Below are 21,602 nucleotides of genomic sequence, written 5' to 3'. Positions count from 1 at the left end.
CCCCCAGATTCCGTCACCACATTGCAGATCCTGGAGTATTAATTTTGCCGTTGTTCCAAATCGTTCCCCCTTCCAGTCTAGCGCACTAGTATAAACGATGCACCTAAAGCGGAGCCACGTCTCCGTGTCGAATCTCGCATACAGGAAGTATGTGTGGAATTGATTAGACTACCAAGTAATGCGTATATAGTGCCCTATCGTTCTCTTCCAGTTACCCGGCGCTAGGTATGCGGGTCTTATAATTCTTGGTCCAGGTATCGAGAAGTGGCGTGCAGGTGCTGTGAAGAATATAAAGAGTCAAGACGATGCCACAGGCCACCATCTCATGGGCTTTTTCGATACTCCATTTCCTGTGTTTTGCCCATCATGAAGTCTTCCTTACCTCTCATCTTCTTCCTTGCTCTTCTCGATGAAGCTCAGAGCCTCCGATTCCTCGGCCGCGTCAATCCTTCTACCCGCGAATTGACATGGCCAGGAACAGGTGTATCGTTTACATTTACCGGGACATCCGCATCCATTGGCCTTGAAGCCATCACTGGGACAAACAGCGTGCAATTACAAACTGATAACCAAACCATCGTCATCCTCGATGTAAACGGGACATCCATCTCCACACCCGCAGGTCTCTCATCTGGTACCCACACCGTCACGCTCCGCAAACGCTCCGAAGCCCTCTACGGCAGTATCTTCCTAGGAAACATCACCACGACCGGAACCTTCACGGCCGACAGTATCCCCACGCGCAAAATCGAAGTCATCGGCGACTCCATAAGCGTAGGCTACGGCCTCGACGGCACCTACCCCTGCGGCAATTCCGCAGCCGTAGAAAACAACCCAAAGACGTACGCTGCACTTGCCGCTGACGCCCTGGGTGCAGACTACAGTATCGTGGCCTGGAGCGGCATCGGCCTGACACGCAATTATGCGTCTGCGACTCCGGATCCAAGTCCAATTATGCCGGATCGCTGGACGCGTTACGGCGCGCAGGATGCAAAGAATAGTTATACGTTTCCCCCCGACCGGGTCCCAGATGTTGTCGTGATTAGCCTGGGCACGAATGACTTTGGTTATGAGGCTGGTATCCGGGATCCGCTGGATCCAGGCGTCTACGGAAATGCCACTGTGTCGTTTGTAAAGACTATCCAGACGCGGTATCCCAAGGCGGCATTTTTCCTCCTCACGAGCCCGATGCTAAATGATGGGTGGCCAAGTGCGGCAGATGCGCAGAAGACGACGCAGAGATTGGCGTTGGAGAGGGCGAGAGATGCGTTGGGCGGGACGAAGGTGGAGGTTGTGGATATGCCGGATCAGGGAAGTGTGGTGGGCTGTGATTATCATCCGAATGCTGAGACGCATAGGAGGGACGGGGCGATATTGGAAGAGGCTATCAGGAGGATTATGGGATGGTAGATGATTAGCGCGGAGATGGGGATGGAGAGTGTTTAAACATCTGGGTTGTTGAGATATGTGAATTCCAGGCTTAGATGATGGTTCTAGAATTCTCTGAGGTTATCTACGAAATCATGTGCCACAATCCAGAAGCCTGAGATGGTGCGTATAATTTTCACGCAGCTTCTGTAGTGTCCGAAATTCAGCCATAGGTAATAGGCACCTAACACATCTGAGAGCAAGTCATCTCATCGCATCGTATCCTTAATTACCGCATATAGAAGCATTAGTGCCCACTGTCTCAGTTGCAGTGGCACATGTTCATAACAAACATCACAATCGCAGTGGATCATGGTGAGATTTTCCCATTATGGTACACCTCTCTTAGTATGTAGTATGTATAAATATCTACACAAGAGGCTGTAAATGATTTGGACCCATTTCCGTAAAGCTGCCGAAACCAGATGATACTTTTCTATTTATAAAGGATGCGGATAAAAATCTCCATTTCGATACCGCAGTTCCTTCTTCCTCATCCTTTCGTTTTCGAAAAAAAAAAGATCATATCCAGCTTGCTGATTCATCACTGAGTTGCCACAGGTCACGAACGCTCAAGGTGCTCAGCCTTTCCTTCTGGGAGTTGGACTTTAGATGTTGCTAGCACCTGGGTCTACCAGCGGTGTTATTGTCATTCTGAACGTATCGTTTCTTCCTTTCGTTGCTGTTATGCGTAATTCTTCAAAACATGTTATGAACTTTGCTACCATGGCTTCTGCACCAGCAAGATTAATTATAAATACACAGCGTTCAGTCATGAGAGGGGTTGGTTCTACAATAATACATACATGCCACTACTCCCATTCCTCGTTCCACTCTGGCACTGCCTTATTTTTCTTCTTTTTTTACTATTTCGCGACCTACACCCCGTACCTAAACTCCCGCACCTTCTTCTGATAATACCACGTCGCCAATGCCCCAGTCACCCCCAACGCAATGGGCACCGGCGCCTTTCCCCCGGTCTTGATAATCCGCGGAACTGCAGAACCAAGCAGAAGAACACTGTTTCCTAACGCAAGCTCGGTACCATAGTCGCGATTTTCCTTGATGAGGTAGCCTGAGGGTACGTAAGATTGATCAGCTGATGTTCAGACGTGGGGACATCCACAACAAAAGTTCGCGGCGCTGAACATCGCCTGCATCCGCACACAACATCGGATGTCTATAAGATCGAAGAAGGATAATCACTTGCCAGCGACTCCATAACTCAGGCCCAGACCCAGACCAGCAACGAGACTGGGTGTGGAGCGTGTACGGAGAAACCCCGCTGTTCCGCCTACGCTTACTGTGCACAGCGCAGTTTTATTAGTGATGGGCTATTCACACAACGGTTGTGAATTGCGTACAGAGACCGGCGAGTGTGAAGCAGGGATGTTCGGCCATTGTCGTTTAAATGGATTGATATTGGGTTTTGTGAGAGAATAGATGGTGATGTAAGAGGCTCTGTGGTCAGCTTGAAGTGCCATGTACCGGTACCATACGGGGGACTTTCCAAGCCGCTAGGGGCGATTTTACCTTGGCAGGAATTTATCGGTAGCATATGCAGCCCAACAACAGGTAAATATCATATGGCGAATTCTGTTCAATTCACAAGATATATTCAGTACGGCAAGAATATCTCGGCTACAATGTTCGCCTGAAACTTTTAGAGAAAAGACAAAAGTTCACGCATAGGTAAGTATTTACATTAGCCACCTCCAAGTTTCAACTTCACCACGAAACAGTGAGATATTATTGTTATTTAAAGAAACTTTAAAGGCAGGACTCGTATCTTAGATAGCCTACATATAGACTTGTTAATGCATTATTAATGTACATCTGTAGGACCAAGGGGTAACCTATAAGTAGAGAGCACACCTAAGCTGGCAAATGGGTTCCGGGCCCAGTCTATCCAATTACTAGATAACATGTCGAGTAGTAGGACAGTGACAGTTGTAGGAGGTGTATTTTCAGCCACCATATGTGCACATAGAGTATTTGTACACTATCTTATAGGGGTTATTTTGTGTCAATAGTATCGCAATATTATTATTCTATTCATTTCCCACGATATATATCGCATCAATATCTCATCCTATGTCTCACCATATATATCCTAAAATGGAGGTGGAGTAAGAATATTCAAGTTTGTCCCATTTCCTGCATGCGACAAATAGCTGCCTAACTGAATATGAGGACTTACCTAGTGCATTTAGAAAAATACTGGTAAGCTCGGCCTTACACCTTTTGGCTACATTACGATGTTATTACTTTACGAGAACGGCCAACCCTGAAACAATAGCAAGGATGATATGACTTTAGGTCGCACGCAGAAAATGAAGAAAAAGTAAACTTTTAAGCAAGTATTTATAATGTATGATCACCAAGCTCTGGAATGATTTGGGGGATAAGTTATTGCATTATGACTGTTGAGATATAACTCAAATATATAGAGCTCAAGCTTAGCATTCAGAGCATCACGATTAGTATACCTATGCTATCCTAGTTACTGGAGTACCAATCTTTGGTACAACTGTTGCTCGCGGGTTTATACAGTATCTCTTGCAGCTAAGTGGCTCGATTGCTGCCCCCAGCCCATAAAATTGCTTTTTCAGTGAACGAGGCCCTGTTCAGTACTATCTCGAAGACCACTCTGCTTTCTCCCACCAAAACTTTTCACGTTAGGTAGTTAAACAGAAGGTGTTGCATGCAATCTTAAGCCGACTCATCCGGCTTACAGTCCTCCATCCATGTCAACACAACATTTTCAATTCCCCGTTATCCACAACAATGCCGAGACCAAAAAATCACGCAGAAGTTAAACAAGAATAGAACTCTCTGTCTCTATTATATACAAGGTATCTGTCAATGATAACGGAGATCGACCGCGAAATTCAATTTTAGCATCACGATCGACCAACTGGTGTCTCCATAATCATAGGGATGGCTATCATATACTGACTGCAGCATCGGCCTGATCAAAGTCGGTGCTAATAGGTGAAAAAGTTATGAATGTAAAACAACATGCCTACCCTCTGTGCTACCTAGAATAGTTCACACAGAACTAGTATATGTAAACACAAAATAGTACGCTATTGATCCAAGGCAAAGCATCAAACAAAAAAAAAGTGCCGCTCATACTCAGGCCGAAGTGTACTTGTATGTACCATGGACTCCGGCCACCTAATGTAGTCATGTACGCCATCATATCAGTTCAGTTCTGACTGTACTAGTAACGTCGCTATAGTGCAATTTGTATGTGGTACGATAATGTAGCCGACATGCGTCGCTATGAGGCCGAGCTTATTCGCCGAATGCACTGGGTAAGCCGGGGAATACAAGCAGCAATTAGCGTGAAACAAAGCTCTTAAGACTCTGTATAAGTATCTGCTGTAAGCCTAGAGTGCATAAAGAGATACTCCTCAGACAGTGACAGCACTCCACCTTGGCAAATTGCTCCCCCGATTCTTCAATAAATTTAAATGTTATTGCTAAAGCTACTGTAGCTCAAGCAAGCATGAAGTATTTCGCCGTAATACTTCTTCTACCGGTACCTATTGTAGCAAATGAAGTATGCAGGCATATCATTGTTTGCGATAAACAAAATCCCACTGAGGATGAAAAAAAGAGACGTCTAAGCCAAGATTAGTGCTGTCGCAGACATGTACTCTCTACTAGTAAGACTAATAAGCAAGTAGATGTGCCGTGACAAAACCATCTATCAGAATTTGGTGGGATATCCAGACATTGCAACCTGCGAAAATGGTGAAATCTGCAAAGGTGGCAATTGTGTAAGTGAACTATCTAGAAGTTGGGAATAACTACAGTCTAACCCATTTTCAGCTTGAAACAAAAACCAGTATACAGTGCTGGCGACGGTGTTGCAAGAATACTCCTTGATATAGGTTATTTTACCTATGAACGATCCACCGACGATATATACATGCTTACCTTTTGGTTGCTTTGGTGCAGTGGGAGTAGACACACGTCTGACGAAATCGAGTCACGGCTGGATTACCGTTTCTCCTTATCGAGTAGCTCAAAGGGATATGAATGCTGAGTATGCGACGAAACGGGGACAACATCTCTAATTCGTGCGAGTTGCGTCACGCTGGCGTGCAAACAGCATAGCAATATATCTACAATAACAAATATGATCCATCTCATATTCCCAAGACATTGATTTTCCTACTTCTAGTATTTCTATTGCCGTTGCGCCTGAAGCAACTGGACCTGAACTATTAGGATATTTTGCCTGCGCTGATATTGCTGACCATTATGGTATCAGTGGGTACTGAGATCCACTCTCCCAGTCTCAGAGGCAAAAAGGACGGTACCGGTACCGTACCTACTGGTAACCGTTGGCGCAAGGACCGTGCCGAGCCAGCGCTCGCACGACCATCATTGTAGTCACTGTTACCATCTGTGTTAACTGATCCTCATAACTCAAAAGTCCCATTCCAATTCTTGCCCAGGACATTTTGCATCATGTTGAGGGAGACGGAGAAAGCTTGGCAATGGGGATTGTCTCAGCTTGAGTACCTACCGTAAGTACCCCAACTAGAATACGTGAGGACCGTGTAACTCGAGCACGTTTTCATGTGCGCCGGGACGTAGGGTACAGGTAGGTGGGATGTGGATATGATACTGCACGATTCGTGTTGGGGTAGCCATCGGAAGTCTGCAAGCGCATGAGACGGAGAGGAAGTCTACTGCATCCGTATGCCCGTGCTTGGATCTTGATGGATATTCTTGTTCAAGACGTATGCCTAGTCCGCTGGGTTAGCAGTACACCAAGACTTTCTCCAACACCAACAAACCGAACTGAACATGTACCGGTAGGTACCGTAATTTCCAATGTACGTCCAACCCAAATGGTATCCCAACACAAGTATCCAACATCTCACTCTTCCATCAGCCACGTGAAATGAGAACCCTACCCACCCCTCACCAAAAACCCCCACTGCAACCACGGCATGATAAACGATCCAACATTGTACGTGTTCTTCCCCTCCCCCACCCCCATCCCCAAGCCTCTCAACCAAACCAACAATCGCACCGACTCCTCCGCCTCGCCTCGCCTCAGTAGGTAAAACCCCCACTCCCACCTCACCCACCCCTATCATAACATGCCCTCCTACCACAGCATCCCATCACCACTACCCCAACTTCACCCCAACTCTTCTATCGGACCTTTGCCAAGAAGACATGAAATAAGGACCCCTCTTGCGGCAATATTGCGCTACAAGCCATGCCGCCCATCGGGCACATATGCACAACACAAGAGATTGAAGTTAGCATTCAGAATCGGGCCGGTCCAACAGCGATGCCAAGACGAAAGAGAAAGCCATGGGGAGGGGAGGGCACGGCCTGCGCTGGACCCTGAGACAATTGGCGACACGGGAGAGTCGAACGAAGCCCCCTCCTTCGCTTACAAAGAAGAGCCGAAGTGCGAGCGTGGAGGCAGAGGGTGGAAACGCGGGATGAGTCAGCTGGGAAAGCGATGGTAATGGAGCGGCATCAGCCGTTGGTTGAACATGGACATGCTTGCAACATCTCCCGACCTGTGGGGGGAGATGCCGTGGCCAGGGGGGAACATGCTTACAAGTACGGTGTGTATGTATGTACAGTACAAACATAGATTGTGAGCCCGGTAGCTGCGATACCAGGAGAGTGGTGAGATTGCGTGTACGAGCACGTACCTACAAGATTGAGGGTACGGACCGGGGCGGATATGTACCGTACAAGTACATTCTTTGTAGCATGCATCGTTGCGCAACCCAGACGTGATCTCTACCCTGTTGCAGCTCGCAAGATATAGATAGTTTCACGTGTCTCACTCGCCTTGCACCATTCGTCGGGCTCAACCGCGTGGCAAAAAAAGAAAAACTAAACAGAACAGTGGCAAGCTGAAGTTCAAGCTACCTAGTTATGGCCAGCGTGGTACTGAGTCAATGGTCAAACACCACGGCTAGCTCAAGTCCACAAGGCCAAACACCACTGGTGAGCCAACCTCTGAAAATCGTAGCCTGGCACTGCGGATCAATTTTCTGTTTTGACGCGGTATCCCTGGCGATATGCTGTAAACAGTATTGTAAGGTACTAGGGCAAACTTGGCAACTGCTCCGAAAGCTTCAATACTCCGTGTTGCTTGAAAGCACTTGGCTTGCAGATCTGTACCGACTGCCAAGATCTGCTAACTAAAGTACCGGCGTGAACATGGTGCTTGCATGCACTCCTGTGTGCTGCCTTTCAAACCCACAAAAAACCCTCAGGGTCTTTACATTATAGGTCATTTCGACATGGCTCTAGAGAGTGGGCGGAGGACATATCATGGTGAATCATCCGATATTGCCCGAACCCTTTTTGGGTGGAGCAGGCAGAGCAAAGTGTCTTGTAGGAGTTTCGGAGATATTTGATGGCAAACGGGAGGCTGTAACCGTAGAGGACCCACATTGTCTTCAGGCAGCACTTCGCATTTGAGTACCTGTGTCCACGAGAGCATAGTGCATTGTTGTTGGGAAGTAGCTGAATAGATTGCCACCGTGTTTATGGAATGACTGCCTCACATTTTAGCCAAAGATACGGTACTCGCGGCGCATTGTGAGTGTCAGATAACGATGGGTTTGACTTGCATCTGACATCAAAAACGTAAACACTAGAAAATGGTCATCTTGAGTCGCTAACGATAGTTCACAACGACTCGTTAGGGGGAGAGATGATCAAAAAGATCCGATTGTGGGTACTTGGTCATACAATTGTGCCTGATTCAGACAACTAGTTCAAGACAGCATAGACTTTGAATGCTCCTGCTCGATGAAGACTAGTGATTGGCGCATCATGCAGGTGATACCACAGTACGCAAACCGGTGGCGGCTGTGCTCAATGGATCAAACTTACTTGACAGCGGCTCCAGTGTCGTACAGTCTTGACGATCTCGCAGAGCTGAGCGACGCAAAGTTGCTGATGCAAGTACTGTCTTAAACCTACAGCGGAAGATTCACTGTCAGGCCATGGCCCGATGAGGGTAAACAGAAGGGTGCTTCAATTTGAGTTCTCCAGAGAACTCTGCTGAAGACTACTGTAGTCACGGTGTGATTTTGACTCCGTACTCCATGGTCATAGAAACCTTTTGATGCAAAGTATACTGTCGCGAGAAGATTTCTTCAACGACTTAGTCGACAGGCGCATGCTTGAACAAGAAAGACACGCTCTCGCCATTGTGCGTTCGCCTACACGCCTCAGCTAGCTGTGCTACCGTCAGTCTATGCGATACATGTGAAGTCGGCGTGTCACTTACCGTTGGACTGATGTCAATCGTTTCGATGCGATCACACAGTTCCTTCTTGTCCTCGTGAGGTACAGTATTGGTAACGACGATCTTCTTGAGCTTGCTTCCATTGAGGGCCTCGATCGCGTTACCGCTCAAGATGCCATGTGTCACAATCGCAAGTGCGTCCTTTGCACCCTCTGCAATCAAAACATCTGCCGCTTTTACAAGGGTACCGCAGGTATCAGCCATGTCGTCGACCAGAATGGCCGTCTTGCCTTTGACATCTCCGACCAACACCATACGAGATACTTCATTGGGTCGGGTTCGTTCTTTGTGGATCAAAGCAAAACCCAGATTCAGTCCGTCAGCTATAGAAGTTGCCCTACAGCAGTGTCAGCCCGGGATCGCGAGGGCAAGGGTAATGCGGTTGCGGGATGTGATAATGAAAAACACCATTTGAGAGCCGTGAGGCAGATTACCCCGCTCACGGCGAGACACTATCAGAGTCGCACTTCCAAGGTTGACGGAAAGATCAATTCCGGAACTTCCGAAGTATCATGAATGGCTTACCTTTTGGCACCACCGGCGTCAGGACTGACGATAACGCAGTCCTTGACATTCAAGTTTTCACGAATCCATCGTAGAGTACTTGGTTCGGCGTAGAGATTGTCGACGGGAACATTGAAGAAACCTTGGATTTGACTGGCATGGAGATCCATGGTAATGACATGGTTGCATCCCGCCGTCTGCAGCATGTTGGCCATGAGTTTGGCGGTGATTGGCGCTCGTGATTTGTCTTTCTTGTCTTGACGCGCGTATGGGAAGTTCGGAATCACAGCCGTGATGCGCCGTGCAGACGCCGTCTTGCATGCATTGATCATGATCAGCAGCTCCATGAGTGCATCATTGATATCGCCGGGGGGCGTGGACTGCAGAATGAAGACTAGACAGCAGTAAGCTGAGTGTCACGGGGTGTCCGTAGAAACTCTGCGGGATTCATGCCGCGTACCATCCTCGTCTCGGACAGACTCGCCAATAGTCACTGAAGTCTCTTGGTTCGAGTATTGGAGGACCAGGATTTTGGTCAGTTCTATGCCAAGCCTAGAAACAACGTTAGTGACCACGGGATTTAAAATGACTTGAATTATGTCTCATCAATTTCACCGCTGCGGTTGCTGTTCGTAAAAGTACTGCATGTCAGAAGTCCTGTGGAGTCGAAGCGAAATGAAAAGCATCGTCTGCTGACAAAATACGACGGTAGTTGGAGATCAAGGGTCTGTTGCGCGATGCAGGTGCCCGACAGAGAGCCTCGACGGATTGCTTGAAAGACCTCAACATACCTGTCGGCCACCAGACGTGCGAGCTCAGGGTAACTGTTGCCAGTCAACAATTTGATGCTGTTGGTCGCCATAACGGAGGTAATGAGAGAGAGACTGGGGAGCCACTCAACGTTGCTGAGGGTCTCAACTTTTTTGCAGGCGTCAGGGCACGGGCCATGCGGAGAAAGTTGGCGCCGACAAACAAACGTGAAAACCCCGCTGCCCCACTACCTACATTCATTCTGAAGCATCAATTGCTTGTGACAACTCAAGCAGCCCAAGCATCGTGGCCGTCCATTCGTTGTGCGTTGTCCATGGAATCTAGACTTGCATTGATCTGGATATGATATCATGATACAGCTGCCACCCACGCGGTGGTGCCTGGGTCCCAAGGCATTCAGGCAGCCAACTCTCCATGTCTGAAACTCGGCCACGGCCTGGAACTCCAACCGTACCTCTAGGACTGGTGGGGAGCCTCACGAAATCAACCATTGTCCTTGGAACATGCTCCTGAGGAGTCTGAGCACCCGATGAATTTTCTGGGCATGCTCTATCGATTGGACTTCTCCTGAGCGGATAAAAAGACAAAGGGAGATTTCAGAGGGCGCTTTCGCTCGCATGGATGCACGCGCTCCAAGCTCACGCCCAACGTGATGGCAAAGTCGAATGTACATTAAATGCATCGCCCCACTCTGGGTTTGAGTACTTGTGAGAATATCACACTGCTGTTGAAACATACTATAACCGCTTCGTTATAGCATGGTACACCGAGTACTAAATTCCTCGCATCCAAAGCATGCAATGGCCTCTTCGAGATGCCGTGGGATGTGTGCCCTTCTCATGAAGTGTGCCATCAGATATTTCCTGTAATTAGATATACTGTATTTGACTCAAAGGAGTGGAGAGTTTTTGTCACTGTATGGATTGGCAGGCCGGAAAAGCAGTGGAAGAAGCCCTGCCAAGGATGGGTGATACCGGTATAACCGCATGGCTAAATTCGGTCAAACGGCAAGCCACAATAACGTAATGTTTGTTTGGAACCTGGCTCGAGGACCACGAAACGCCACAATTGCATTTCTGGAACACTTGGCTTTGAATGTCATTCCTCGATTTGTCAACCCCTGCAGGTTGTCTTTCCGTATATACATAATCTGCCACAAGAATGCGTCCGGCCAGCCGCTGAAAAGTACAAGCATAAAACGAAACATAGTAAAGCTCACGGTCATGGAACGTGTAAGAACAGAAAAGGATGCGGTGTGCTGGACAAAGCAAAGTGCTGAAGCGACATGCAAGTGTCTGGGTATCAGAACGAAACAGAAATAGAAAGAAAGCTGATGCGTGAATCTTTTGTTTTGTACGTGTGAGCAACGACTCGTTCCGCACCAAGCGTAAGGAAGGGTAGGATAAGAGCGATAAATACACCGGCCGTTAGGGGTTAATACAAGAAGGGAAGTCGTCGAAGAAGTATAAGTAAGTATGTGTGATTATTGGGCGCCGAATAAGAGCAAGGGGCGTTATCGTAAGAGGAGAACGAGGCCGTTTCGGGTGCGGAATCTAACAAGTTTGCTCGCACATTTTGCCAATGGCCTTTTCAATGTCAGAAAATAGGTTCAGAACGTGGCCGTCGGCGTAGATCTTGATGGATTCGGTCTCCTTGCGTTCAGCACGAGCTGGGCTGTCGATCTTGACGGGGCTACGTGGAGGTGTAGCCTCTGCCAAGTCACTGCGTGCGCTAGGATTGAGCACGATGGCGGCGGCAACGTGCTCGAGTAATTTTTGTCGGAGGCGCAAGCGGCGATTCTCAGCCTGCTCTAATTTCAGGATGAACTCATCAATGGAGATGTCCAGCTCGGCAAGAGCCTCCTCTTGTTTCAATAGAGACTCGCGGGAGAAGATGACTGTCTCTCCGCGTCTGAGATAGGAAATCATACGTCCATGCAGCTTTTGTCGGCCCGAACGCAGAGATTTATATGTCTTACGAAGGTAGTCGCATCGCTCATCGAGAGCACGGAGTTCCTGAGTTTGGCTTAGTGACGGAGAGATGATTGTGCGAGTGAAGGACTTACCCTTGACAATGAGGCGACATCGCGCTTGTTGAGCACCTCAAAGTTGCCAGCCTGGTCGTATGCTTGTTTGTGGAGAAGCTTTTGGTCAGCATCACTCATGCGTCTCGATGCCTCGGGCACGCGCATGCCATTTGGTAGCTTCCACGGATCTGCTACAGTAGTCTCTGCGTTGTTCGCCTCTGACAGCGTTCGACTTCGCTCTCTTTTACTGGTCCTTCTCTTTGGCCGGCCGCGCTCCATGATAGATGGCTCAGACATGTTGCGATTGTGGGTTGATGATTGCGCGGCAAGTGGATCACGGCGCTCAACTCGTGGAGAACCACGATTTGATGCCGGCGAAGAAGCGGAAAAGGGATTCGAGAAGGCGGATGGAGGGGTAGGTAGAGGGATGATGCTATTAGGAGATCGTTTGAGATCTACAGAACTTGAAGGCGTGATCCTTCCCGACATCGATGTGATGGACGTTGATGTCGTGAGTTGGGGTCTGCTTGGCTTGGTTGCGAGGACAAGAGGTGTCGGTGAGGGTTTGCGATCGACAACAGGAGACTTTGGAGGAACCGCTGGTGGCTTCTCGGAGCTTGCTGTTGTGTTGGTTTCGAGTTTGAGGACAGGCCTTGGAGTGGCCCCTGGACTAAGGATCGGGGATAGTGGTCTTCCAGGAGCAGTGTACACATCTGAGGTCAGAAAGACGTTGTGCTCTTGAGCTTCGATAGGCGACGGTCCTGTAACACAAGAAATCAGGGCATCACCAAAAGGACCAGCCCTCCAGTTTGTTCCTGGAGCACTGCACGATCTTTCGTGGCCCAGGGTCTCGTAAGAGATGTGGCGAAGTGGAGGCCTGCCAGGTATCGTGGCTACGAGGGTGAGCAGAGGATTCGATGGGTTGTGCATGACCAAGAAACTTACGAGAATCGATGGGCATCTCTTGAACGGTAGTCATGGTGCTACCGAGTTCGGGAACGCTGACCTTTCTTCTCCGTGATAAGGATCCGGCGCGTTGCCAAAAGGGCACACTTTCGGGCAACGCAGCGGTATCGCTCAGTGAAGTAGTAGAGCGTGCAACAGACAAGGCAGCCAGCTTGTCGGCAGCGTTACCCGGCTTGGTAGGCCCCACTGGACTTTTGGATGGCGGCCAGAGTTGATAACGGGAAGCGGTGGTTTGGGTGAGGCTGGCCAGGGACGGACTCTTTGCGAGGGGTGCTGCGGATAGGTTCTGGTCTCTGGCAATCTGTAGGTCTTGCAGTGAGCATGCGAGGCGGGGCGTGTGGTGGTTCATTGGGGTGACCAGGCGAATCGACTTACGGTTGATGTCGAGCCTGTTTCCTGGGTTATATAAACGGAGGCGTGGTCGACGTCGGGCCGTAGGCAACTTGCAATGTGTGTCATGGCCAATGTTTGAGGTGGCCGTGGGCCACTGTCTGGAGTGCAAGGTTGGTGAGACTCGGGAGGCGAGCATATCAAACATGAGGGCGTTCCCTGCATGTATCTATGTGGAATGTGGGAGAGCCTGGGCCGGTTTGCGTGTGGCTGGCCACAGACTTGCTATTGATACCGGCGGCAGCGAGGAGGGCTCACCCCTGGCAGGAGGAGCAGGTAGCCATCCCAGAGATGCGTCTAGGCTATCGGAGGCAGTTCCCAAGCAGGACTGGGCGGGTATTGGGGTGAAACGCGGGCCTAACCTTCCATGTCCGGCGATTCGTGGGGAAAGGCTATAGCATCACGCAATTAATAGCTGGGTTGATCTGCACATCGTCCATCACGGCACCGCCCATGATGACAACCGCGTCTGCACATGGTTCCCTTGAATGGGAAGCCTCTGGAGGGGGGGGAAGGGGAGTGCAACTTGGAAGCTCCGCTGCATTAGGGTAACCTACTAGATCTTCTGTGCAGTGTAGCAGGGCGAGCACCACAGGAAGCAACTGAGGCCGCACATGTCGTTGACGGCTGATACCGTACCTACACACGACGGACGTCTTGGTGTGTGTGTGTGTGTGTGTGTGTGTGGTGGCGAATAGTTTCTACAATAGTTTCCTAGTTTCTACTATTAGTTTCCTACACCGTAGTTTCCAGGCCCCTGCGCCGAATGGGCAATATCGCCGGCCCTCTCCTCTCTGTAATCTGTTGAATGCAAACGGAAGCAGACAGACTGCACGGAGACCGCACAAGAGAGGGACTGTCTGTTTAACCGTGGGAACGGGAAAGAAAACCAGAGGCAGATCATTTCCCGTCGCCCTTGAGCTAGAATCACTCGTGTTGTTAATTGTTCATGCGAAGAATTGGGGGGATGACGCTGCTATGCGCACCGTTCGCAGGAGCAGTCCCATTGTGGGGTGGGGAAGGGGAAGGGGCGACGGGGAAAGGATTACAAGGAGAAGGAGTAGAGGGCCACTCTTTCTCTTTGGGTATGAGTACAATACAGGACAGACAGCAAGAGCGACTGAGAGCGACGGGCAGAGTGGAGGAAGGCGCCTGCAGGAACGAAGGCAGGTGGGAAGCGAACGTTGAGGGCAAGACCGGGGTCATGATTGGCTGTGGATACGGCACCTCGTGGCAGCCCTGGCAGCGGAAAACAGGGCGTCGGCACGGCACAGGACGAGCGAGCAGGCTCTTGGGCCCATCCATGACACACACACACACACACACATTCTCTCTCTCTCTCTCTCTCTCTCTTCCTCCACTACTCGTGCCTAACAGACTAGCCGTGTACCGGTTCGGTACGCTTCCTCCTTTGCTGCTTCAAAGCGCTCCCACGAACTTTCTAGACGACTGTGGCTGCTGCTGTGCCACTCAGCCTGCCTCGGACCCATTTACCGTGCCTACAGTACAAGCAGTGTTGCGTCGGCCTGCGGCAAATGGGTCTATCGTGTGTGCTTGTGTCTCGGGCCCCCCCCCCAAACCTCATCCTTTCCGCCGCAGGGTATTGCATGTATTGTATGTACGGTAGGTACTTACCGACGGTATCTAGGTACTAGGACATTGTACTAGTCCTCGAACCTCGACAAACCCCCCCCCCCTGGTGATTGTTACCGGCTGGCTCTGTAGTAGCGTGCGCCTGCCCCTCACGCCCCCTTGTCGCCTCTATGGAATGAACGCTGCTTGCCTAGCATACCACATGTACGTGTGTGTGTGTGTGTGTGTGCGTGTGTATCAAGACTCGTGCTAATTCATCGTGCTGGACAGGCTGTTTAGGTAGCTGCTGTGCATCCGGGCAACTATACCGTCGTTGCCCCGCATCTTTTGGCCTCATCATTCGACTCGGGCGCTGGGGCCTTGTCTGTCAACCAAGGGCGATGGCCAATTCCAACCTTCAGCGCACACGAATGACTGTTACTATTGTATACCAAGCATGCGTGGGTCGTAGCCTTACGTACTATACAGTATAGTCATGGCTATGGACCGTTGCTAGGCCCTCGCTCGACCTGCGTTGGTGGAGCATACCGTTTGAACATCCCTCTCCACCCTGACTTGGCTTTCACCCGCAAGATGGCGACGAGCTTGAACGGGAAGGAAGCGAGCACAGCCTTCATCTTCATGACGGCCTCTATCGCTACCTCCATGTACACGAGCTGCCAATGCTGGTACCGGTGGCGTACCGGCAACCATTCTCGGCAGCCATAATTAGTGCTAATAAGCATCAGAGCCATCTAGCTTTCACGTAGCTTCTTTCATATATACAGGGTCTATCCGGAAGCAAACACTGCGTCTGCAATGGCCCTCGTGCGGACAAACACCACGTGGGTATGCCTCTGCAGCAGACGATTTATTGACGGATGCAAGTATGCAATGCTTGCTCGTCACCTGCAACAGCGGTTCGGCGCAGATCGGCCTGCTCTAGGGATTGCCACTGACCGGATGATACACAGTATGGTATTACATGGTAGTGAAGATCGTGGGCACCCTTACGAGACAATGGGGGCGTTTCATGCTGACAGTCTGATCTGAACGGTCACGATAACAGTGACGCGAACCAACAGTCATCTGTGAACATGTCTACAGGACACCCCCACCGTATGTAGTGGTATTGCAGATAGTCTGCATGGCGAATCTCACTTGGCGTCTGGTGTTACAAGAGCGACAGTCTTCCCAACGAGTACCAGCACCAGTGTCAGTGGAAGATGCTCGGCAATAATGCCAAGCCGCGTGTGTATGATACTTAACTAATAGCAGGGAATGTCTGCGCGAGTAGTCTTTGCACAGAGTCAGGATCATTCGATAGGTGCCACAATAGGCTACCGCATTGCCATTCCTGATGCACGATCCATTGGTCTTGCATCGACTTGGAAAAACAAACTTTCGCTTAAACCAGGTTTTCCGCAAACAGCGCCCATGGCCTTGATCCTCCCTACCATTTCGAGTGGAAACTGCATCCTCTCCCCGAGAGTTCGCATGCGACAAAAGGTGCATGTGTGCCGTGCAGCGACTGGCGACTGATAAGCTACCAGACCGGCTAGGCCACAGAATAGGACCAGATGGGTTTGCATTGTGCCTCATATGGCCGCTTGAAACACCAAATTACTTGCATCACACAGGAAGTCTATCTCGTCACATTAGATTCCATCATCGCCAATCTGAAATTCGGAGACTTTTACGGCCAGATTCTGCCATAATCATAATACGGCTTTTCGGCACGCTAATCTGATCATCAGGGAGATTTTGACCCTCTCCCGCATGCCGATCTTACGGGAATTGTGTGAACACGGATATTGTACATCAAATTCGTCAAGCGAGAGTACCGGCCTGACAGAGTTAGGTGGGATAAGAGATTCACTTCGGCCCAAGTTGCTCGCGTTGCTGCGGTCAGGCCCAACCATTGTCAAAGCACACGGATACGAACATTTCCGGTCTTCCTGTCTCCATGAACGCGCTGATGGTCGTGGCAGTACATACGAACATGGCTCCAAGAGAACTGGAATCACTTCTTTCAACTTTGTCGGGCGATAAGTCGGCCTCATGACATGGCACAATCTTACCGTTGGGTACGGGTATCCACAACCGTCATTTACTGCAGCCATGGGTAGGTAAGCTGAGCTATGCTATGCACATGGGATCACGACTCCCATTTCGGCTTTCTCTACACAGTATGTTGAAGTAATCGTATGATATTGTTTCATCCCTCAACGCTGTCAAGGATACTATCAAGAATCGAAAGATTCGCTCTATTATGGGGCCAAATGCGCAAGAGGTATACACTGGTGCCCCGCTCAATCAGGGCATTCCCTGACTATCCCCGCAGACAAGCATGAGGAACAAGTGGTCAGAGCCCGTCGCCTCGCCAGCGGCCCGAATCCAGCCGTTGCTCATCATCTAACATGACATCGAGACCATGACCTTTCGGGTGGTGCAAATGGATCTTCATGAGCGCTGAGAGCGATTCGTAACTCGCGTAGACTTAAGCATCGGAAATAGGTTTGGTGCGTTTACTGCAAGTCAAGCCCAACAGGATTTGACTGGCAGGTTGGCGGACAGATCAGCACAGAACAAGTAGAGGGCCCGCAAAAAGGCTCACTGATGACTGTAAAGCTTCGCATAGAAGAACACAAGCTTTTTTGAAACGGTTTGGCTGTTTGCCATGGATTTGAATTGCTGAGTGTTACACAAATTTGCTATGGAAACTTTCATCTATGGATTTGACTTTGGGCTGTATCGGTACCAACAGCCACAAGCATGCGCACACATCACCATGCCGACGGTCGACCTATCCAAGGTTACCCAGCGCTCGCCACCATCTACTAAATATCTCATCATTCGACCCTGAACACTGTTTCGGCGTGCTAGAGCGATTTGTCGAGCAGTTTAGTGTTTGTGAATAGGATACCTCCCTGTGTGCAACGTCGACACCTGGTTTCCAACCCAAAATTGCCACCATGACTCTCACGATATCTTCATTCGGAGCATCGCAGCTCCAGAAACTGAAAAGGCTTTTGGCGTCGTAATTGGTTCGGTGATGTGCTCCTTGCTTGCCTTCTCCGCTTCACCTTCGTCGCTCAACCGGCATTTATCAGATGGGTAGGTATGGTCCCTAGACCGCAGGTATAGCGAGTTCACGATTCAAACCAATAGACGACTATGACTGACCGAATCTTCAGTCGTCTTTTCACAGCCAGTATCACCCCATTTCTCCTGTGGTCTAGTACAACACAGACGCCTCAGGTAGCTCGGAATTCAACTCTATCTCCGATGTTAGTCCTCTGGAGGAGACTTGCATTCGCCACGTCAATTCCGATATAAGGTTTCAGCTCTGTTTCTAGTGGGAACAGCTCATCATAACCTTGAACCCTGTACTGCGTTCACAAACCAACGATATCCCCGCAACAAGACTGGCTTTGACCCTTTGGATGTCAATGCGACGACACGATTTACGATGGAGATCCTATCTTTAGCGATACTACTGTACCCGCATCTTGATTCGCTTCGTGCTAAAGTACCACATTCGGATTTGCAGAATCAACAGCGGACTGGAGAATGGGAGAATACGCTCAGTTGCGCATGAAGGCAGATGCCTTGCCAGTCGTTTTGTTCTTGCTGCTGGCCTCCTGGCGCCTATAGTCTGGCGAGCTCACGTCCGCGTACTGGTATGTATACATTCGCCGCAACGTAGTGTGTGATGAGTTTTTACAACCCAATCTATCCACTAAGTAAGCCTAGTACCAGCTTTTAAAGGAATGTATGCATCTTCCGTTGGTTTTCCATGTGAAATCACACTCCCCGTCACAACTCGAGACATCTTGATAGCGACGTCACATTTCTGCCCTTCACCAGCTCTTAAACTTGCGTGATGATGAAAAAAAAATTAACTCCCAGACGCTCACTAGTACGGCCTTATCTTCCGCATCTCTTCAGCCGATTTCCCATACTCTGCACAGTGAGCTATAAAAATTTCAAGCAGTTCCTTGTTCCGCTCCTGCTTCTCCTCAAAGTCCTCATCAGGGGCAATCCAGCCGTCGGCATCGGTTCCCGGATATTCCCGGGCGAGCTCATAGATCCTGTGGTGGTCTTGATAGTCCTGAAATGCCTGCTCATACTTTTTAATCTCCTGTTTGCTAAACCTACACGCACAGTCGCCGGAAAATCCAGCTTCGTTGCATACGTCGGCTATTGCAATTAGGCAAGCACGAAGAGGTGCAATTCCCTCTTCCCACGCTTCGCCGCAACGCAGGAAGAGTTGGCGGAAAAGCAGGGGAAGACGTAGAGATTTGAAGACATTTTTGTTCTTGAAACCGCTGGCTGCTTCGTACGCCTTGCCCATCATTGTTTGCTCATGTTTGAACCCAACAATCGCTTGATCATCGTCGTCTATTTCCTCCATTTCCTCCCGAAGCGCTGCTATCTCAAACCCAAGCCCGTAGTCATCGCCCAGGCTTATAAATTCGGGGAAACGAACCTGGTAAAACAAAGGCGAGACGACGATGGCTTGCCAATCAATCAGTGAGACAATCTGGGCAGGGTCTTTGTTGGAAACGTGGATGTTTCCCAAGTGTGGGTCGGTGTGTCACAGGGTTGGCCACGGTAAGCGTCCGGGAAGAGTCTTGTTGGTCATTTTAGAAAAGACTTCTTTGGCTAGTTTTAGGATGGCAAGCTGCTGCTCGGGAGAGCCTCTTGGTGGCCCGTAGGGCACAGATTTGGGATTTTGTTGAATACGTGTAATTTCACGTTTAGCAAGCGCAACGCACGCCAAAAGCAGGTAGACTAGGCCCTGATAAGATATCAGTGTTAGTTGGGAAAAGGAATTAGCCCAGTATTACTCACATGGCCCTCGGTCAAAGCGTGACTGTACAGATTCAGCTTCCTCTTTGCCAAACCATGGCCGCTCGCAAGACGGCCCAATACAAAAATGGCCAAAAGGGTCCATCTTGGGGGCTAGAGGTATATACCTGTCACCAACCCCCATTGACTCACAGAGGTAAAGACTTCCGTTTGCTGGAAAAGCAATAGCCGCAAGGTCAGCTTCAATAGAGCATAGATTTTTGATAAATTCAAAATGACTCAAATCATCCATCTCTCCCCATTTCTTAGCTAGTTGACAACCGGCAGCCTTGTCCATTGTGATGTATTCGGCACCAACTGGGTTAGAAGAGTCGGCATTCCATGCCAGGACTTTGGGGACTGGGACTGTGGTTTAATGATGCACTATTGGCGTATTCATCAGTCACCAGCTTTGCCTGCTGGAAACAATGGAAAGCGTACGGTATTGCAGAACAGCGGCTTCTGATGCTGTTAGGTACTTTTGGGGCCCAGCGATAGAGAACGGGAGTTTAACAACGGCTTGTGCTCCCTCTTCTTTGCTCATTAATAATGCCTTGCTAAACCCACCTTCCATTTTCTCAATTGTGCGGATAGGGGATTGGCTACTGCCGGCAGACGCAGCTACAGCGCAGAGCTGATCCACGTCAAATTTCAGTTATCTCTGGTCGCATAAACCCTTCTCCCTGGCTAAGAAGCGTCCATTCGTATATTTGTAGAGCTCGTCGCGACTAATTCTCTCGCCTAGAGAGAGCTTGATGAATGAGTCTGATAGGTGGCAAGTGCTACTTACCCCGGCACAGTATTGAAAGAGATCTACAGGAGCTCGAGGATATCGCCTGCTTGACCCTCCAGAATTTCATGCTGACGGATGGAATAGAAATTGAGAATGGCATGCTGTGTGTATGCATTTTTTGTTCGAGACTGATTTGCTTAGACTTATCGAGAAGAACCACACGCGTTCCCAATTTCAGAGAATCACAGGCGCTCGTCCAAACGAGTCACTGGAATGCCATTTGCGTATAAGAGGGGTGATGGACATACCCGATGCTATGTGGCCAAGGGAGAGCTGGGCTTTGTGCCATAGGCACTGGGTGATGTACCGGTAAGCAAGACACTTGGACCCTAACAAGAGGGCTGGCCGAGCCGCAGCCACGTATGTACTGTGTAGGCGTTGACGCTGCTGGGCGCTTATTTGTACAAGTTCTTTCGTGCGCTGTCCTACATTGCGCTAATTCGCTTCGCAACATGTACATAGTATGTACCGTAATCACCACATAAGACAGCACCACCACCACCCTCGACTCTAACGCTGACGCCAGATACAGTCCGAGTAAACCAACCATCTGTGGTATCGAACATAGCTGCTAAAAACCCAATCCCATCGCTAGACCAGCTTCCCTATTTACCTCACGCCTCTTTGAGTCTTGGTGCAAGTCTCGTGGCGCCACATCATAGCCGCCTTCAAACACTAGGTGCCATACCGTACCTTAGGTAGTCCCCATCGATGCCGCAGCTAACACCAAGCGTCTAACTTCTGGCACTGCACTACCCCCCCATGAAACACGAAACACGAGATCTCAGCGAAGTAATTATAGATGAGAAGAACGCCTGATGTTATGTATGGTCGTATATGTTACTGAAGTGGGGTACAAGAGCTTATACAGTAAACACTGATCGACGAACCACAGGTGAAGTAGCGTCAACGAGGCGTGGTGTCAAACAAAGTTAAACCGTGCGAGAGCGTTAGGCATGATGAACTATCATGAGCCAAGAGAA

At 49.6% G+C, this 21,602-nt stretch overlaps 7 protein-coding genes across 7 annotated transcripts; 3 read left to right on the top strand and 4 right to left on the bottom strand.

Annotated features, from left to right (window-relative positions):
* Nucleotides 1–366: 366 nt before the first annotated feature.
* Nucleotides 367–1,410, top strand: IAQ61_008937 (uncharacterized protein; the record flags this gene model as incomplete). Its single annotated transcript, XM_003836533.1, has 1 exon — nucleotides 367–1,410. One exon carries the CDS (start codon nucleotides 367–369, stop codon nucleotides 1,408–1,410), a length of 1,044 nt encoding a protein of 347 aa, XP_003836581.1.
* Nucleotides 1,411–2,306: 896 nt separating this feature from the next.
* On the bottom strand, nucleotides 2,307–2,829 carry IAQ61_008936 (uncharacterized protein; the record flags this gene model as incomplete). Its single annotated transcript, XM_003836532.2, has 3 exons — nucleotides 2,307–2,503; nucleotides 2,639–2,731; nucleotides 2,793–2,829. 3 exons carry the CDS (start codon nucleotides 2,827–2,829, stop codon nucleotides 2,307–2,309), a joined length of 327 nt encoding a protein of 108 aa, XP_003836580.2.
* A 1,872-nt stretch (nucleotides 2,830–4,701) lies between these two features.
* On the top strand, nucleotides 4,702–6,514 carry IAQ61_008935 (uncharacterized protein; the record flags this gene model as incomplete). Its single annotated transcript, XM_003836531.2, has 5 exons — nucleotides 4,702–4,748; nucleotides 5,124–5,216; nucleotides 5,671–5,831; nucleotides 5,901–5,972; nucleotides 6,268–6,514. Exons 1-5 carry the CDS (start codon nucleotides 4,707–4,709, stop codon nucleotides 6,512–6,514), a joined length of 615 nt encoding a protein of 204 aa, XP_003836579.2. The 5' UTR covers nucleotides 4,702–4,706.
* Nucleotides 6,515–7,273: 759 nt separating this feature from the next.
* On the bottom strand, nucleotides 7,274–10,131 carry IAQ61_008934 (uncharacterized protein). Its single transcript, XM_003836529.2, has 5 exons — nucleotides 10,039–10,131; nucleotides 9,708–9,799; nucleotides 9,269–9,641; nucleotides 8,726–9,080; nucleotides 7,274–8,674 (listed from the first exon to the last, which is right to left on the bottom strand). Exons 1-5 carry the CDS (start codon nucleotides 10,107–10,109, stop codon nucleotides 8,600–8,602), a joined length of 966 nt encoding a protein of 321 aa, XP_003836577.1. The 5' UTR covers nucleotides 10,110–10,131; the 3' UTR covers nucleotides 7,274–8,599.
* Nucleotides 10,132–10,944: 813 nt separating this feature from the next.
* On the bottom strand, nucleotides 10,945–14,536 carry IAQ61_008933 (uncharacterized protein). The gene is made up of 4 exons (XM_066098184.1): nucleotides 13,386–14,536; nucleotides 12,990–13,311; nucleotides 12,084–12,937; nucleotides 10,945–12,033 (listed from the first exon to the last, which is right to left on the bottom strand). The coding sequence occupies exons 1-4, from the start codon at nucleotides 13,563–13,565 to the stop codon at nucleotides 11,572–11,574; spliced, it is 1,818 nt and encodes a 605-aa protein (XP_065951823.1). The 5' UTR covers nucleotides 13,566–14,536; the 3' UTR covers nucleotides 10,945–11,571.
* Nucleotides 14,537–16,250: 1,714 nt separating this feature from the next.
* On the top strand, nucleotides 16,251–16,690 carry IAQ61_008932 (uncharacterized protein; the record flags this gene model as incomplete). Its single annotated transcript, XM_003836526.2, has 2 exons — nucleotides 16,251–16,481; nucleotides 16,613–16,690. Coding segments are annotated over 2 exons (309 nt in total), but the record flags the coding sequence as incomplete, so codon positions are not given.
* Nucleotides 16,691–18,891: 2,201 nt separating this feature from the next.
* Nucleotides 18,892–19,932, bottom strand: IAQ61_008931 (uncharacterized protein; the record flags this gene model as incomplete). The annotated part of the gene is made up of 3 exons (XM_066098183.1): nucleotides 18,892–19,518; nucleotides 19,754–19,776; nucleotides 19,830–19,932. The coding sequence occupies 3 exons, from the start codon at nucleotides 19,930–19,932 to the stop codon at nucleotides 18,892–18,894; spliced, it is 753 nt and encodes a 250-aa protein (XP_065951822.1).
* Between the last annotated feature and the right edge of the window lie 1,670 nt (nucleotides 19,933–21,602).

Source organism: Plenodomus lingam (assembly GCF_022343315.1).
Source record: "Plenodomus lingam strain CAN1 chromosome Unknown contig_5, whole genome shotgun sequence".
Lineage (NCBI taxonomy): Eukaryota > Fungi > Ascomycota > Dothideomycetes > Pleosporales > Leptosphaeriaceae > Plenodomus > Plenodomus lingam.
The sequence above is the reverse complement of the archived record's forward strand: the minus strand, read 5'-3'. Positions and strand labels throughout refer to the sequence as shown.